The sequence below is a fragment of the Anopheles maculipalpis genome, chromosome 2RL (assembly GCF_943734695.1).
Source record: "Anopheles maculipalpis chromosome 2RL, idAnoMacuDA_375_x, whole genome shotgun sequence".
In the NCBI taxonomy this organism is placed as follows: Eukaryota; Metazoa; Arthropoda; class Insecta; order Diptera; family Culicidae; genus Anopheles; species Anopheles maculipalpis.
The window spans coordinates 50,410,089-50,423,692 of record NC_064871.1 but is presented as its reverse complement, the minus strand read 5'-3'; the positions used below and the strand labels follow the sequence as shown (position 1 = coordinate 50,423,692).

The following is a 13,604-nucleotide window of genomic DNA, read 5'->3' as shown; positions in this document are numbered from 1 at the left end:
TACTGCCCTCTTCCAGACGATACCACACGGCTAAATAATAAATAGTATTATATGATGCAAATGCAACAAGCAATGTTTCGTAAAAATGATTTAGAATTATTTGCGCTCTCTTCCTCCAGTTTGTCACAACTTCACACATGTGCACCAGCGCATGGGGAAAAGCCTTAAGCGAGCGCCTATCGCTCCTGGAACTATGGGCAGAAAAGCAAGGCCTCGAGTTGGCGGCCGACTGTCATCTGGCGAAAATAAATCAGTGTGCCCAGTTTCTGCAAGCCCCCAAAACATCCGTCTCCGACGTGCAACAGTTGGCGTGTTCGTGCTTTCGACTAAACTCGCTACAAATGGCTGCCCTACTGTCGCAGGAAACCATTCCCCGTAACCTGATCGACACTGCGGTACGGATGGCAGAATCGGTTGCGGACGAGCTGAGCCGTGCGGATGGACGGGAGATACGGCTAGAAGAATCACCCGAGCTGCCACTAGCGCTGCTCCTGCCAGACGACGGTTTCAGCTGTGACGTTGTTCGGGGCATTCCGGCCGGTTTGGTGGACTTCCTAAATCCGTTCCAAATGGCGGGCTGGTGCAGATTAGCATCGCAACCGACAAGTATAGGCCTGTGGACGGTGTACATGCATCAGTTCAATCACGGCCGCTCGCCGAGTGTGATGTCGAGTAAGTTGCCGCAGCCAGAAGTGCAGATTATCAAGCTGCACAAAAACGCGAACGGCATGGGGCTTTCGATTGTAGCAGCCAAAGGTGCCGGCCAGGAACGGCTCGGTATCTACATCAAGTCGGTGGTCGGTGGCGGTGCGGCCGACTTGGATGGACGGCTGCAGGCAGGTGATCAACTGTTGGAAGTCGACGGTCAAAGCTTGATCGGTATTACTCAAGAACGTGCGGCGGATCATTTGGTGCGTACCGGACCAGTTGTAACGTTGAAAGTAGCCAAGCAAGGTGCCATCTATCATGGATTAGCCACACTTCTCCAACAGCCAAGCCCCGTTATTCAGCGAGGTAAGTTTATCGCTTGAGAACTAATAGTAGATGGTTTGTTGCGTTACAAATCCTTACGCCGCTAATTTTTACCAGTTGTTTGATACCTCGTGGCGTAATGATGAGTATCAAATAGTAGCTAGAGCTAACACTAGATTAATGTCAACAACTCCGCGTGTGATTGGTAAGCTCTTTTTTATCGCTTGATAATTGTTATCCCTATTTCCTACATTTTATCATTGCTGCTCCTGGATGAAACTCTGTGCGGGGTCCATATTGGCACATGCCAACTCGGCAACAATGTTGTATGGTAAAATTTGGATGACTGTTCAATATTTGTTTTCTGTTGATTTTGCGTTTCAAACCAACCAACACAGAGATGGAGAACGAATTCAACTGCAATGTGTACGATAACGATGGCAATCATCGCTATCATTTTGGGCGTTCGAACGAAAGCCTGAATTTTTACGGTTCCGGTGGCGGAAGCCATCAATCCCGACGCGGTTCGTTGCGTCGCCCCTTATCCTCTGTGATGATGAACCACACCTACTCTACACCGTACTTAACGCAAAACGATGCGGCGTATCGGCGAATGTCCAATCCGGATATTAGTCAGCGCCGCTACAGCTTATCACTTTCGCACGAAGACATTCTGTCGAACGATCAGCTACAGCAGATCCATTTCGATCCCCGCTATCGGGATTGTCGATCAAGCAACAGTCTGAACAGTATCTACTACAATCAGCAGCGCAGCAGAAGCAATAGTCTAAACAGTATTGGCCGTATCGGTACCGGCATTATGAAGCCGGCACGCTATGATACGCCACCATCGATCTACGTCGAAGATTACGATACGCGAAGCAATAGCCACAGTAGTCGGGAGATGATAAAAATCGAAGAAACTGCTGAGCCGGAAACACCCGCCGTTGAGGAACGGAGGCCATCGTGCGTGTTCGAGATACGCATAGAAGCACCGTCGACGGAATCGAATCTTTCATTCGTGGCGGACGTTAATCTCGACGATATACCGTTCATCGACGAGGACGACGCGGACGAGGAGGATGCACCGGGGTCTAGGAGCCGGGCTGGTGCGGGCGGTTGTGGTACAAACGTTTCTACACAAACCGCTCCTTCTGTACTAGTTAATTCTCCGTCTATGGGCACCGTTAGCGATGCAACCGGAGGAGCGCCCAGCCACAACAATTTCAACAGCAATATCACGACTACAACCGGTGGAAATCTACCCAGTATTATGGTCAACACAGCGAGTAGGCGAGGTAGCAATGCATCGTGTCGTAAAACGGTTAGTTTCGACATAATTAACGATCATCATCATCATCCTTACGATGATGGTGAGGAAGGCGATAGAGCAAAAGGGCGTCAATCTAATGTCGAGCACGTTGCGACAGACGTGGTGAATAGTGATACATTTTCTACTGCTGTGCCATTAACATCAAGGGTATCAAATCGGTTGAATAACAACCAAATACTTCTAGACAATAGCGGAACGTCTCATGCAACGCGTTTCGAAATAGCTGCGATGGACGCGAAAAGATCAAGCGAGATTGCTGGCGACTTAGAGAGTAACAATAATAATGGTCAACATCAGCGGGATGATGATGATCCGCAAAAATCGATATCCATAGGAACTCCCGGCAGTGGCATCGCCGGGAACGAACCTAGAACGCAGCAAGAACGACCAATTGACACAATTAGGGATTACGTTGTTCGCCACTTCAGTGGTACGGCCAATGTCAATGTCAATAATAACTACTATTGCAGCAATACCGTCGATAGGCGACATCGAAACATTCAATTAGATAGTGATGAAACTAGTAGCGCCACGCGTCTCCAGGACAATTTGTACCATGATGCGAACCGGCAAAGAGAAAAAATAGTATATAACAAAATGGAGGAAGCGCATTTTGCAACCGATAGCAATAACGCACCTAGTGCCACGTTGATGGTGGAGGATAACGATCACTGTAATCTGTTGAGAAACATGCATTTGCTTAAAGCCGACGGTGCGTTTGTTGGGGCGGCGGAGAGCAACGACGACGGTAGTAGCGGTGGCAACAACGACCCTCTTCAACAGCGTCATCATCAGCATCATCATCTTCATCATCATCCGGGGCAGCAAGGTGGTGGTGCGAAAGGTACGGCGAGACAGCTTGTTCATTTCTTTCGAAACATGCTACGTTAGGTGGTGCGCGCGAGACGGGTCAATTTTTTGGGGAACTCCATCTTCAGAATCCGAGTTCCTGCATAACTCAAATACGTTTTGTACGCTCAGTTCCAGGGGAACGTAACGAGTGTGGGTGTGTCTTCGTTTCACCTGCGTCCCAAAGCGGATATGGTTAGGTGCCGCGGTGATGTTCCTTTTGTTTTTCTGTATTTTTTTCCTGCAGTTGGAAACAGATACAGGTAACAGTGTCCTACATTAAAGCATTCGTCCGTGACAGAAACAGGATCGTTCGCTATCCAATCGTCACATACGCAACGTATATCCCGCATACATACGTACTCAGCCAAACTTTCGTTCTCGACCGTGGGGGCTCTTCTTTTCTACTTTTCCTTAAAGTAAGTGGAGTCATCGAACTGCGTTCATGCATTGTCCATGGCTGTTTGACTCGAATATTGTGTTTGGTTTCTTTTTCATTTTTTAATATTTTGCACCCGTTCAATATTCTCAGTTTGCATCAACCACTTTCTTTATTCCTTTTCAAAATACATGTTTCCGTGCGTGTGTGTGTTTGTATCTTACCGTTATTATACTTCTCCTGGAAACTTTGTTCATTGTCTTTTAATCGATATTTAATCACGTTTCGTCTACATTTTTTTGTATTGTATTATGTATCATGAGCTAAACAAATTCCATTAACGTTACAAAACTGCCGACTCATTGCGGGCCATATTTTAGGCAAACTTATTACACAGTTACTTGCATATTGTCTGCATTTTTTCCATCAGCAATGTGGGCACGCCTTTGCTATTTTGCATTTGTTTTGTTGCATGCTATGTTATAACTATTTCGAATCATCTCTCAAACGGTAAATGGCATGACATGCATCTCGACAAAAGCATTGGCCATTAACAAAATCAATATCCATGATTACGCATGGTATATATGCGTGTTAATAGCACCCTGACATGTTTGATGAGGACATACTACACAAAAACATATTGCATTGGAGCAATCCTTATCGCTCGCTGGCAATCCATGATCCCTGTATGCTTTCATTGCGTTCCGTAATCCATCACCCCCAAGGGAACCAATCAAATTGTTGTACACTGCATTAATGTCTATTCTACCTCTAATGTAATAACCCTTTGCCGTCTTTGTGTTACCACCGCGAACACCGTTGATAATCTCGCGTTCCCTGCCCTGCCCTGTGGGGGTGAGAATATGTATCATGTTAACTATGTATTATGTATGTTGTTACTTCTCAATATTCCCAGTTACTGCCAGTCTTCTTTTTTTTTTTTTCGATCTAAAACAATTTGCATCGCACACCTGTGAACCATTTTACCATAACTCACTCAAAATTGATAACTTTTTCCAGTAAGAATACCCTCTCCAATGTCACGTTCGGCAGAATATGGTTCCACTGCAAACTCTGAATACTCATCCACTGAGGAAGAAACAGTTCAATCCGAAACCACAGTCAAACTCGGACAGGGAAAGGTGAAGGCGTTAGCGCAGTTTTACAATTCCTTGAAGGATATGAATAACAATGTCATAAAGTATGCAAGACCTCATCATGGTGGCACGAAGGACACATTAAACCAGCAATTTCAAAAGGACGTCATACGGATAAAGCAGTTAAATAAACCAGTAAGCCCCACCAAGAATCGTTTATCGAACGAAGAAGAGCAACAAATAGTGAATCAATTAAAATTGTGGAGCGAATTCGGTTCCGATGGCGAGAGATTAAATCAACAAGATGATGCATCGTTTCGACGTTCTCAATCGTACGACACATCTTTGAACAGTTTGAATTATGATGAAAACGATGTTTCCAATAGTCGTATATCGTATGATCGTTTGGACAGTGGTAAAATTTCGCACGAATCCAAAATAAGAAATAATAATTGCTCGCCCAACATAAGCCTCCTACATGCGGCTCACCATGGGCTTCATCCACATACGCTTCCCACCGGATTTCTTCTGCGAAAGGTGAAAATGTGTAGCCCAGACTGTAAAAATATCGAAAACCAGAAGGTGTCATTAAACTTCCTGTACGGACGCGGTTCGCCAGCCACGTTCGACCAACATCCGCATCGTACCAGCTGCCCGGACTTAAGTAATGGTCGTCAAACGCCACGACAACTGAAGAAACAGCATAACATTCTGCGATTGCTGAAACAAATCAACAGTAAACTGAACGATGATGCTTCCGACGGCGACGATGACACACCCGCGAACGATGAAACGAGTTGACTGGAATGTAAATTTAAGCTCATTTTTCAACATATTGTACTACCTTCTCGCTGGCGCTTGGCCCGATACATCACAAAACTTTGAATTCGAGCAAAAACACAGGCCGCTTCACATTATTACAACTTATGTACTCAAAAAACAGCATAGCATCGTAGTTACTTTACCTTTGAGATATTACACTACCCTCGTTAACGGGGCTAGGACACTGTGCACTACTGGTTTTAACATCAGTTCAGTTGGTTGTTGTGTTGCCGATATATTTCAGTAACTAAATTATATTATATCTATTTTATTTCTTCGATTAATTCAACATGTGCCTAAGTTTGTTTTCCATTTTTTATTTCTGCTAACTGAAAGCTGATAGCATACTATCCTTACTTAATGCGTTTATTGTAGATATAGCGACTGTTTGTTGAAGTAATAATATTTTATGAGCTGTTAAAATCATTTATTTTTTCCTTTCTGATTGCGATTGTTCCTGATGATTGATCTTCAAGCAACGTTGCTGTTATAATTCCATAATGTACCTGTTGCATGCCGTTAAGTTGCTTGAAAAATCATACAAACAATCGTATCAATATTGGAAAACATTTGTACACTGCACATCACGTTTATTGCATAGTTTTGTGTTATTAATTAATTTTTAATTTAATTGTATATTTTTCGATTCTGTTAGTTGTTGGAAACATTTTTACTAATACTAACTATTGTTTCATTTATTTATCTAGGCGGTCGACGAATGTCCGAAAGAGACATGACACGCGTCGGCACAAGCAGTGGCGACATCAGTAAGCCTCCAGTACCCGCATCAGCCGCCGGACAGCAGTTATTGAATAGTAAATCCGTTCCAGCACTGCACCATGTAGGCAATATTGGTAAGTATCGATGTGTGGATGGCAAAAGTGGACGAGTAAATCTTTAAATATCATTTTGTGTTTCGAGTCTGACTAGCTAGTAGCTAATCTGCTTCTTCTCTGATTTGATTCTTGGGACGGCAAACTCTTCTTTATTGTAGTAACTACTTCTTTGAGTATATCTGTGCTATATGACGCTGAAGCAAACAATAAGTGATATATATAATCTTGATTTTTTTCTTTTTCCTTCTTTCGTCTCTTTAGGAGCTTCAGCTAATAAATCCCGTAGCATACATAATCTTGCCGGTGGAGGTGTTGGAGGAGGAAGTGCAGGAGCGATCGGTCAATCGGGAACCAGTCAAGATCAAGGATTCTATCAAAACCTCAGTGTGTATAGAGCCCAGAACCAGAGCCATCCAAATCTTGGCGAACGGTACGTTATGATAAGCATCCAATGCAACACAGTGTATTAACTTACCATCTTGCTTTCCTTCGACTTTAGGCCTCCAATGCCTCTGCAGCCGTCTCTCAATTCCCCCGGTGCTTCCAGTACGGTTCATCAGCAACAGCAGCAAATGTTGCAGCATCAACACCAACATCAGCTCCAACAGCAGCAGCAGCACCAACAGCACCCGATTCTAAACCGTCCAGCGTCTGCCTATTTTAATAGCAATAATAGCAGTAACAATGCCAACCCTAGCAATTTGTTACTGACAACACAAAACACCATGTCTTATACGATGCCTAATCAGCAGCAGCCTAATAATAGTAATAACGGTAATCTAGCAAACATATCGCAGCAACAGCAAGGTAACATGAACACGATGAACAACCGACTAACATCGACGATGGGTGGAAAACAGCCGGCCATACTACCTCCTGGTGGGGCCGGAAACAGTGGAAACGCAAACGGGTTTATGCGCGATGCCCAGGCGCAACAGAGCCTGCGGATGAATCAAATGATGGCACCCTCGATGCCTAACATTGCACACTCGGTAGGAGGCGGTGGCTATCCGGCACCGGGCATGATCTCGGCAAGCCAGAGCATGCAAAATGTAAACGTAATTCCCGGCGGACCAGGCAGTCCAGCTGGTGGTAGCTACAACTATCACGGTGGTAGCGCTAATGGTGGTAGCCCCATGCTTTCCCCTCAGATGTATCCTCACGATGGACAGCAGCAGCTTGGCGGGCAACATCATTCATCGCTGCTGCGCGGTCAAGCCAAGTTGGCAGAAATGAATGAACTTATCAAACGTCGCCAGCAACAGCAACAACAACCCGTGTCGTACAATATGGGCACGGCAAACAAACCACCTTCACAGCAGCAGCAATCGAATGCGACAATGCCTCCTTCAACGGCGCCAAAACCAATGCGTGCTGGCCAAGAGGATCAACCGCCGCTTCCTCCTGCATCAACACATCCGATGTTCAAACCAGGCAGTGTAGGAGGCCCAAACAACAATAATGCCTACAGTAGCGCTGAACCACCCAAAGTGGGCTATTACCCCACAATGCCATCGCAAAACAAAAACTTACCCCAGGTTGGCAGTAGTCCCTGGGAGCGGGAAGAAAAGGAGAAGGAAAGTGAACTGCGTCGGGAGCATGTGCGTGCCTGGCGGGATCAGCAGATTGGCGAGTTGCAGTCACTGCCGCAGCGTACACCGAAGCAAGAGGAACAGCTGCGAACGCTAATCCTAGAGCGCGATTTCGAGCGGCGCGCCATGGAAGAGGATCAAGATTACGACAACGATATGGCTCCGTACGGTGCGAAAGAGCATGGCAATGTGCAGGAGGTAGTCCGGTTGGCACAACCCAACTCTGGCTCCATCACCGCACCGATGACGAAGCTGAAACAGGTTGATATCAAAACGCCTTCAGCCGATACGCTCTCCATCACGTCCAGCGAACATTCGTCGAACGTGGTGCCATCTGTTTCGACAGCGATCGCCAATTTTCAGCAGCAACAGCAGCAACAGGCATCCGGTAGTAGCGGTGGACCTCCCTTAATTCAACCCAAAAGCATACTGAAACATAACAACAACAGCAGTACACCTTCGTCTCCATCGAAAGGAGCCGCAAAAACGGCAAGCTTTGCTCACGACGGAAACAATCCATCGGCACGATCGCAGTTAAATCTGAGCGAAATAACTGCCAACAATACGAATGCAAATCAGATGATGTCACAAATGGTGCACGATATGAACCAGATGAATCTGTCCTCCAATATGGCTGGTGGTGCGGTTCAGCAGACAGGCATGATGGGCGAAGATCGTGAAAACAGCGAGTACGGGCATCCGATGCCACACGAACAGCAAACACTGATGAACGGTGTCGGTGGAGGAGGAGCGAACCCATACATGATGGGCGGCGATGCAAACAATGGTAACGGAGGCGTTGGTGGTGGTGTTCCACCACCTCCACCACCGGAGCGGAACAGCTCCTATGTGATCATGTCGCAGCAACAGCAAAAGCTACGGACAAGCACTACTGGCCCCGGGAAACTGTCCTTTACCGGTGGTCCAAACACCAACAGTCCCGCATTGGATATACAGCAACAGCAACAGAATATTATGAACAACAATGTAAACACAATGGGCGGTGGTCGCTACAACAATAATAACCTACTTATGACCGCCCCGAACAATGGTCAGCTCAACAATAATCCATCTACGCCAATCGGTGGTGCAAACAGTACGATGCCGCCGGGAGGAACCTCTTCGTTATTAGCGAACAACAGCTATAAGGACAACAAACGGGTGTCGTTCCATGATGAGGACGCCGGCAACAACAACAACCCATCGACGCCAATGATGGCTGCTGGGCCCGCTGGCTATACACAGGCCGGCCATTTGATAGGCGGTACAATTGGTTGCAACGAAACGACAGGCGGTAGCGGAGAGCTAGGCACTATACTGGAACGACCAGATCCGGACGTGAGTGAAAACAAAAAAAACTTTGATACGAAGTTTGTGTAGCTTAGCGACGCGATCAAAAGATGGCGCCACTCTAGATACCGTTGCATGAATCTTCGACAAAAAGCTTAATTTCGATGTTTTCTTTCTTCCTCCAGCGTTTCATCGATGAAACAATGCCGGCAATGCTTCACACACCCACCACACCGGATGGAGAAAACTGGAACATGCAAATTCAAGCCACACCAGGAGTAATCGGTGCACAAGAAGTTTATCGGTAAGAATCGTTGTGAAGTTAATAAATATACTTTGTAGCTTTGTAAAAATAATAGTCATTTTCTTGTCTGCTAATTTTTTCCCTCACAGTGACCCTCGTACGCGTCGATTGGCGGAACAGCAACAGAAGCAAAAATCCGAAGCAGTACCCGAAAAGCTATCGTTCAAAGAAAAGATGAAGATGTTTGCGCTGGAATCGGGAGAAAATAATACACCGAAAGATAAGCTAAAAATATCCCGCGCCCAAAGGGACATAGATGCCGTTCATTAGAGGAGTGATGACGATGAAAATGATTTTTTTCTTTGTGCATTTGTTTTAGTTATCGCAAAGCTCGCGTTTTGTGTAATTGTAGGCATTTTCAACAATGCGTATTAGACGCAAAAAAATTGTTAAACCCATTTACCAAACACACTGTACGTCGAAGCTGATCGTACACCGGTGCCGCAACAGGTTCCGGGCTAGGAAAGGTTTGATGAATATTTACAATCATGTTTGTTTTACTTCGATTGTTTTATCCCATCGTGCGTACTGTACAGACTCTCGACGTCCATACGCTTAGGGGCTTTAATCGTAGATAGATCAAATCTTCTAGCTCGTGTTAAAAATGTAAAAAGAAGATATCAATACAGGACAAACGAAAACAAACAAGTAGCACATAAAACGGCTTCACATGTAGCGTCGTTTTTCGTTCGAAAATCAGCAACACTTCAAGCAATGGAGTTGAGATATGTAAAGATAAGGATAACACAATAAGGATCAAAGCATAGATGATCGTTATGATTGATACTTGAACCCAATGGACCAAGAAGAAACTAACAGAGAACGTTTTAACGAAATCAGCTTAGAGAATTGTTTCTGTTTTTTTATATACATACATATCCTATATGTATAACGAATGAAGGCAAACCATAGTCAGCTAATGAGAAGTTATATTTATCTTAAAGAACAGCGAAAAAAAAAAAGGGGGAATAGTGGAACGCAGGAAGCAAAAGTCAATGAAATCGAAACTGTTAAAACTTGAATATATGTTTATTGGTAAGACTTTTTAGATATGGGCAGAAAGATGGGAGATGTCTGCAAAACAAAAAGGAGAAGAAGAAAGGTTTTAAACACATTATCCCTGAGAGGATGTGTGTTCTCGTTGTAGTATCTTGCAAGATTCTATATCGCAAACAACCTCTAGAATGGAAATGCGTCGGGTTCACAGAGTACGCAGAAAGGTCAATTTAATTAGTCCAGCTAACACACCCATTCATAGCCTTTATTCCCTACGTGATAATGTGTGTGCAAGTGTAGTAGTACAATAGGGTTGAGGAACTCGTAAATAAAAAAAAAAAACAAACAAAGCGAAACAACTAACCGATGATAAAACAAAAACGGTGGTGCACACTATTGTTAACATTTACGACAGAGTTTACACTTACTTGCACCCAACAGATCTGTATCCCTGCAGTTTTCGGTACACGGAAGATACCTATAGTATTAATCCTCTGTTACATACAAACTCACCTAAACACACTTACACACACACACATACACCAACTAACAAACGGGTCCACAATTTTTTAAATGAAGCGCGTAAGTGATCGGTTTTCGTTTGGCGAATGTGCAAGCGAAAAACAAGACTCTAGCAAGAGATTCGATTGGTAAATGCTATTATTGGAGTCACAATACCTTTCCGCCGAGAGAAAGTAGAGAACCAAGCGTGTACGTGAGTGTAGTAGATTGTAGTGGAAATCACCAATACGAATAGGCAAGTGATTTTATTTGTTAAACATATTTTTATATCGCAAACGAGAGACTATTGATGAATTTCCAGCATTTTTCGATACATTTAAGAAGAATTTACCTCTTTAACGACACCGGATTGACCGATTTCTAGCACATATTTTTATCCTCAATCCTTGTGAACGCCTATGCGAGAACGAACAACAATTAGAACATTTGTAAAGATTGTTTAGCAAACAGTATCGTCTAACCAATGGAGATAGGAAACGAAAGGCTCTCAGAAACGGTCGGCCACTCGTCTATTGATTAACATTATACTACGGGGAAAAACACACACACACATCCCAGGCACTGTGGAAATGAAACAGCTATAAAAGCACGTCACAAGGGATGTACAATTAACCACGTACCTTCCCATCACGCATTACAACGGAATTGTAAAGGACTAATGGTACATTAGCACTAGTAGTAGAAGTAGTAGTAATAGTATTATTATCATGAGCAATGCCGATTTTTAACCGATAACGCAACGTTACAAAATGGTGTATGTGAATGTGTAGGCATGTAAGAGCACACTTTAGCACCGATAAGGTGTAAACGTGTGAAAAGTATTGTTTGGAAAATGGAAAAGTTATTCGGTAAGAGAACACTACAAAAAAAAAAAAAACAAAACAAAAAACAGAGCAAACAGACAGCGGTGTAGAAACGTTACAAATATACTCGATAATTACTATTTTCAGACACTTAAGAAAATATAAAAGCAGCTATGTAAATGTTAGTAACAGTTGAGATAAAGCAACCAATGAAATACTAAATGACGGTCGTTTCCTTGGCCCTTTTTGCCATTAAGTCTGATGACATGAAATTGAAGTAATTTTTTTTTTTAATTTTATGAAAATTCAACGATCCACGAGGCGCCAAATCGGGTATGTCGACCCTCTATTTCGAGCATCAATCTTGCGCGGAGCGGTCATGGCGGGACGCACAGAATAGCCCCGGCGAGTCGATTGTCCGGTTGTCCAGGAGTCCCTCGACAAACAGCTTCTGGGCGTTGCAGTTTCGCTTGCTTGACCGCATTTGTATTTAAAGAACAATAAAGCATTTTGATGCACATCGGGTGAAGTCCCTTAGTGACCCTTAGTGACAAGCTGCTCTAGCTTTTTGTGGAAGCTCAGCAGCTCGTCAAAAAGCACTGCCAAGTCCCTGACACAGCTTTTGCGCTCAATGGCTACAGGACACCGCTTTCTCGCAGACGTAACGACGACACACTTCTCGACGCACAATTCAAGACCATTCTGACCGGTTGTGGATCGGTAGGAATAGCTTAGCATAGTCCGCCGATAGGCCAGCAGGTAGCACTCGAGTTACGTCATAGACGTAAATGAGTAACAGAAGCGGTCCAAGGTTGCTTCCTTCAAGCGCCACCAAGAATGCAGCGATGCGGCATGACATAGGGGATCCCATTTTCACACGGTGTGATCAACCGTCCAGCCCAGCAGTTGAACGTGTAGACCAAGCGCCTGGAGCTAGGCGAGCAGCAAGGAGTGTGGGACGCTTTCAAAGAGAGCTTTGATGTCCGTGTACACCGTGTCGATCGGGGATCGGGCACCGATGATTCTGTGGCAGAGGCTGACGAATTCTATTAGGTTGGTGGTGGTTGAGCGCTCATTGATAAATCCGTGTTGCCCAGCGCTGATTATAAAGCAGTAGACACGATTCTTCTAGAGCAACTTAGAGGAGTCGCATAAACAACTGAAGCCATCCACAAGCGAGAGGTGCCAAGGACGATGAAGAATATCGTCATCTCGGCTCATGTAGCAGAAGGTGTAGAGTTTCTTGGCCACAAATGGATCGCCGTCGCACAAATGTGCTGCATAGTGGGGGGCCAAAAGAAAGAGAGAGAGTATTATGTTAAAGACATGAAACATTGCTATTGAGCGTTCCATAAATGAAGATCACTTTGACCATTTAAGGCTCATTTAGTGCAACAAAAATTTGAGCTTATGTCAAGGTTTATAACTGACCCACTTACCTGTTTCTATTTACAACCAATTTTTAAAGACCCCGTTTTGCACACATTTCTCTTTCATTCTGTTTCCGTTTCAGTGAAGGTCGGCGGCAACCAACCATTCGCAACGTATCGGAACGCACCATCGAATATGTCCCCAACGTGTGGTTAAGAGGACAAAAAAAAACCCCCCTGCCTACCAACCTATCATTATCGAGTGCTCGAGAGCGCGAACAAATCCGCGTGAAGCTCATCTCATCGAAACCGGTAATGTGCGTGTGCTTCCGCTTAAGCATCACAGCTTTCGATACACTTGACGGCTTGCGTAATGTGTGTCGTTTCACGCGCGCCCCGACCCAGTCCAGTCCATCATCATCACACGGTACGCAAT

The 13,604-nt window shown here is 44.6% G+C and overlaps 1 protein-coding gene across 6 annotated transcripts in view; it reads left to right on the top strand.

The window, feature by feature from the left end:
* The window catches only part of LOC126556596 (afadin), a 172,462-nt gene extending 162,713 nt beyond the window's left edge, over positions 1 to 9,749 (top strand). For all 6 annotated transcript variants that reach the window (XM_050211924.1, XM_050211923.1, XM_050211927.1 and 3 more), the window contains 6 exons: positions 120 to 1,014; positions 6,163 to 6,309; positions 6,553 to 6,721; positions 6,791 to 9,221; positions 9,359 to 9,477; positions 9,567 to 9,749. In XM_050211924.1, the coding sequence (XP_050067881.1) occupies positions 120 to 1,014; positions 6,163 to 6,309; positions 6,553 to 6,721; positions 6,791 to 9,221; positions 9,359 to 9,477; positions 9,567 to 9,747 (3,942 nt within the window). In that variant the 3' untranslated portion in view covers positions 9,748 to 9,749. The remainder of the gene's footprint in view (positions 1 to 119; positions 1,015 to 6,162; positions 6,310 to 6,552; positions 6,722 to 6,790; positions 9,222 to 9,358; positions 9,478 to 9,566) is intronic.
* Positions 9,750 to 13,604: the final 3,855 nt, after the last annotated feature.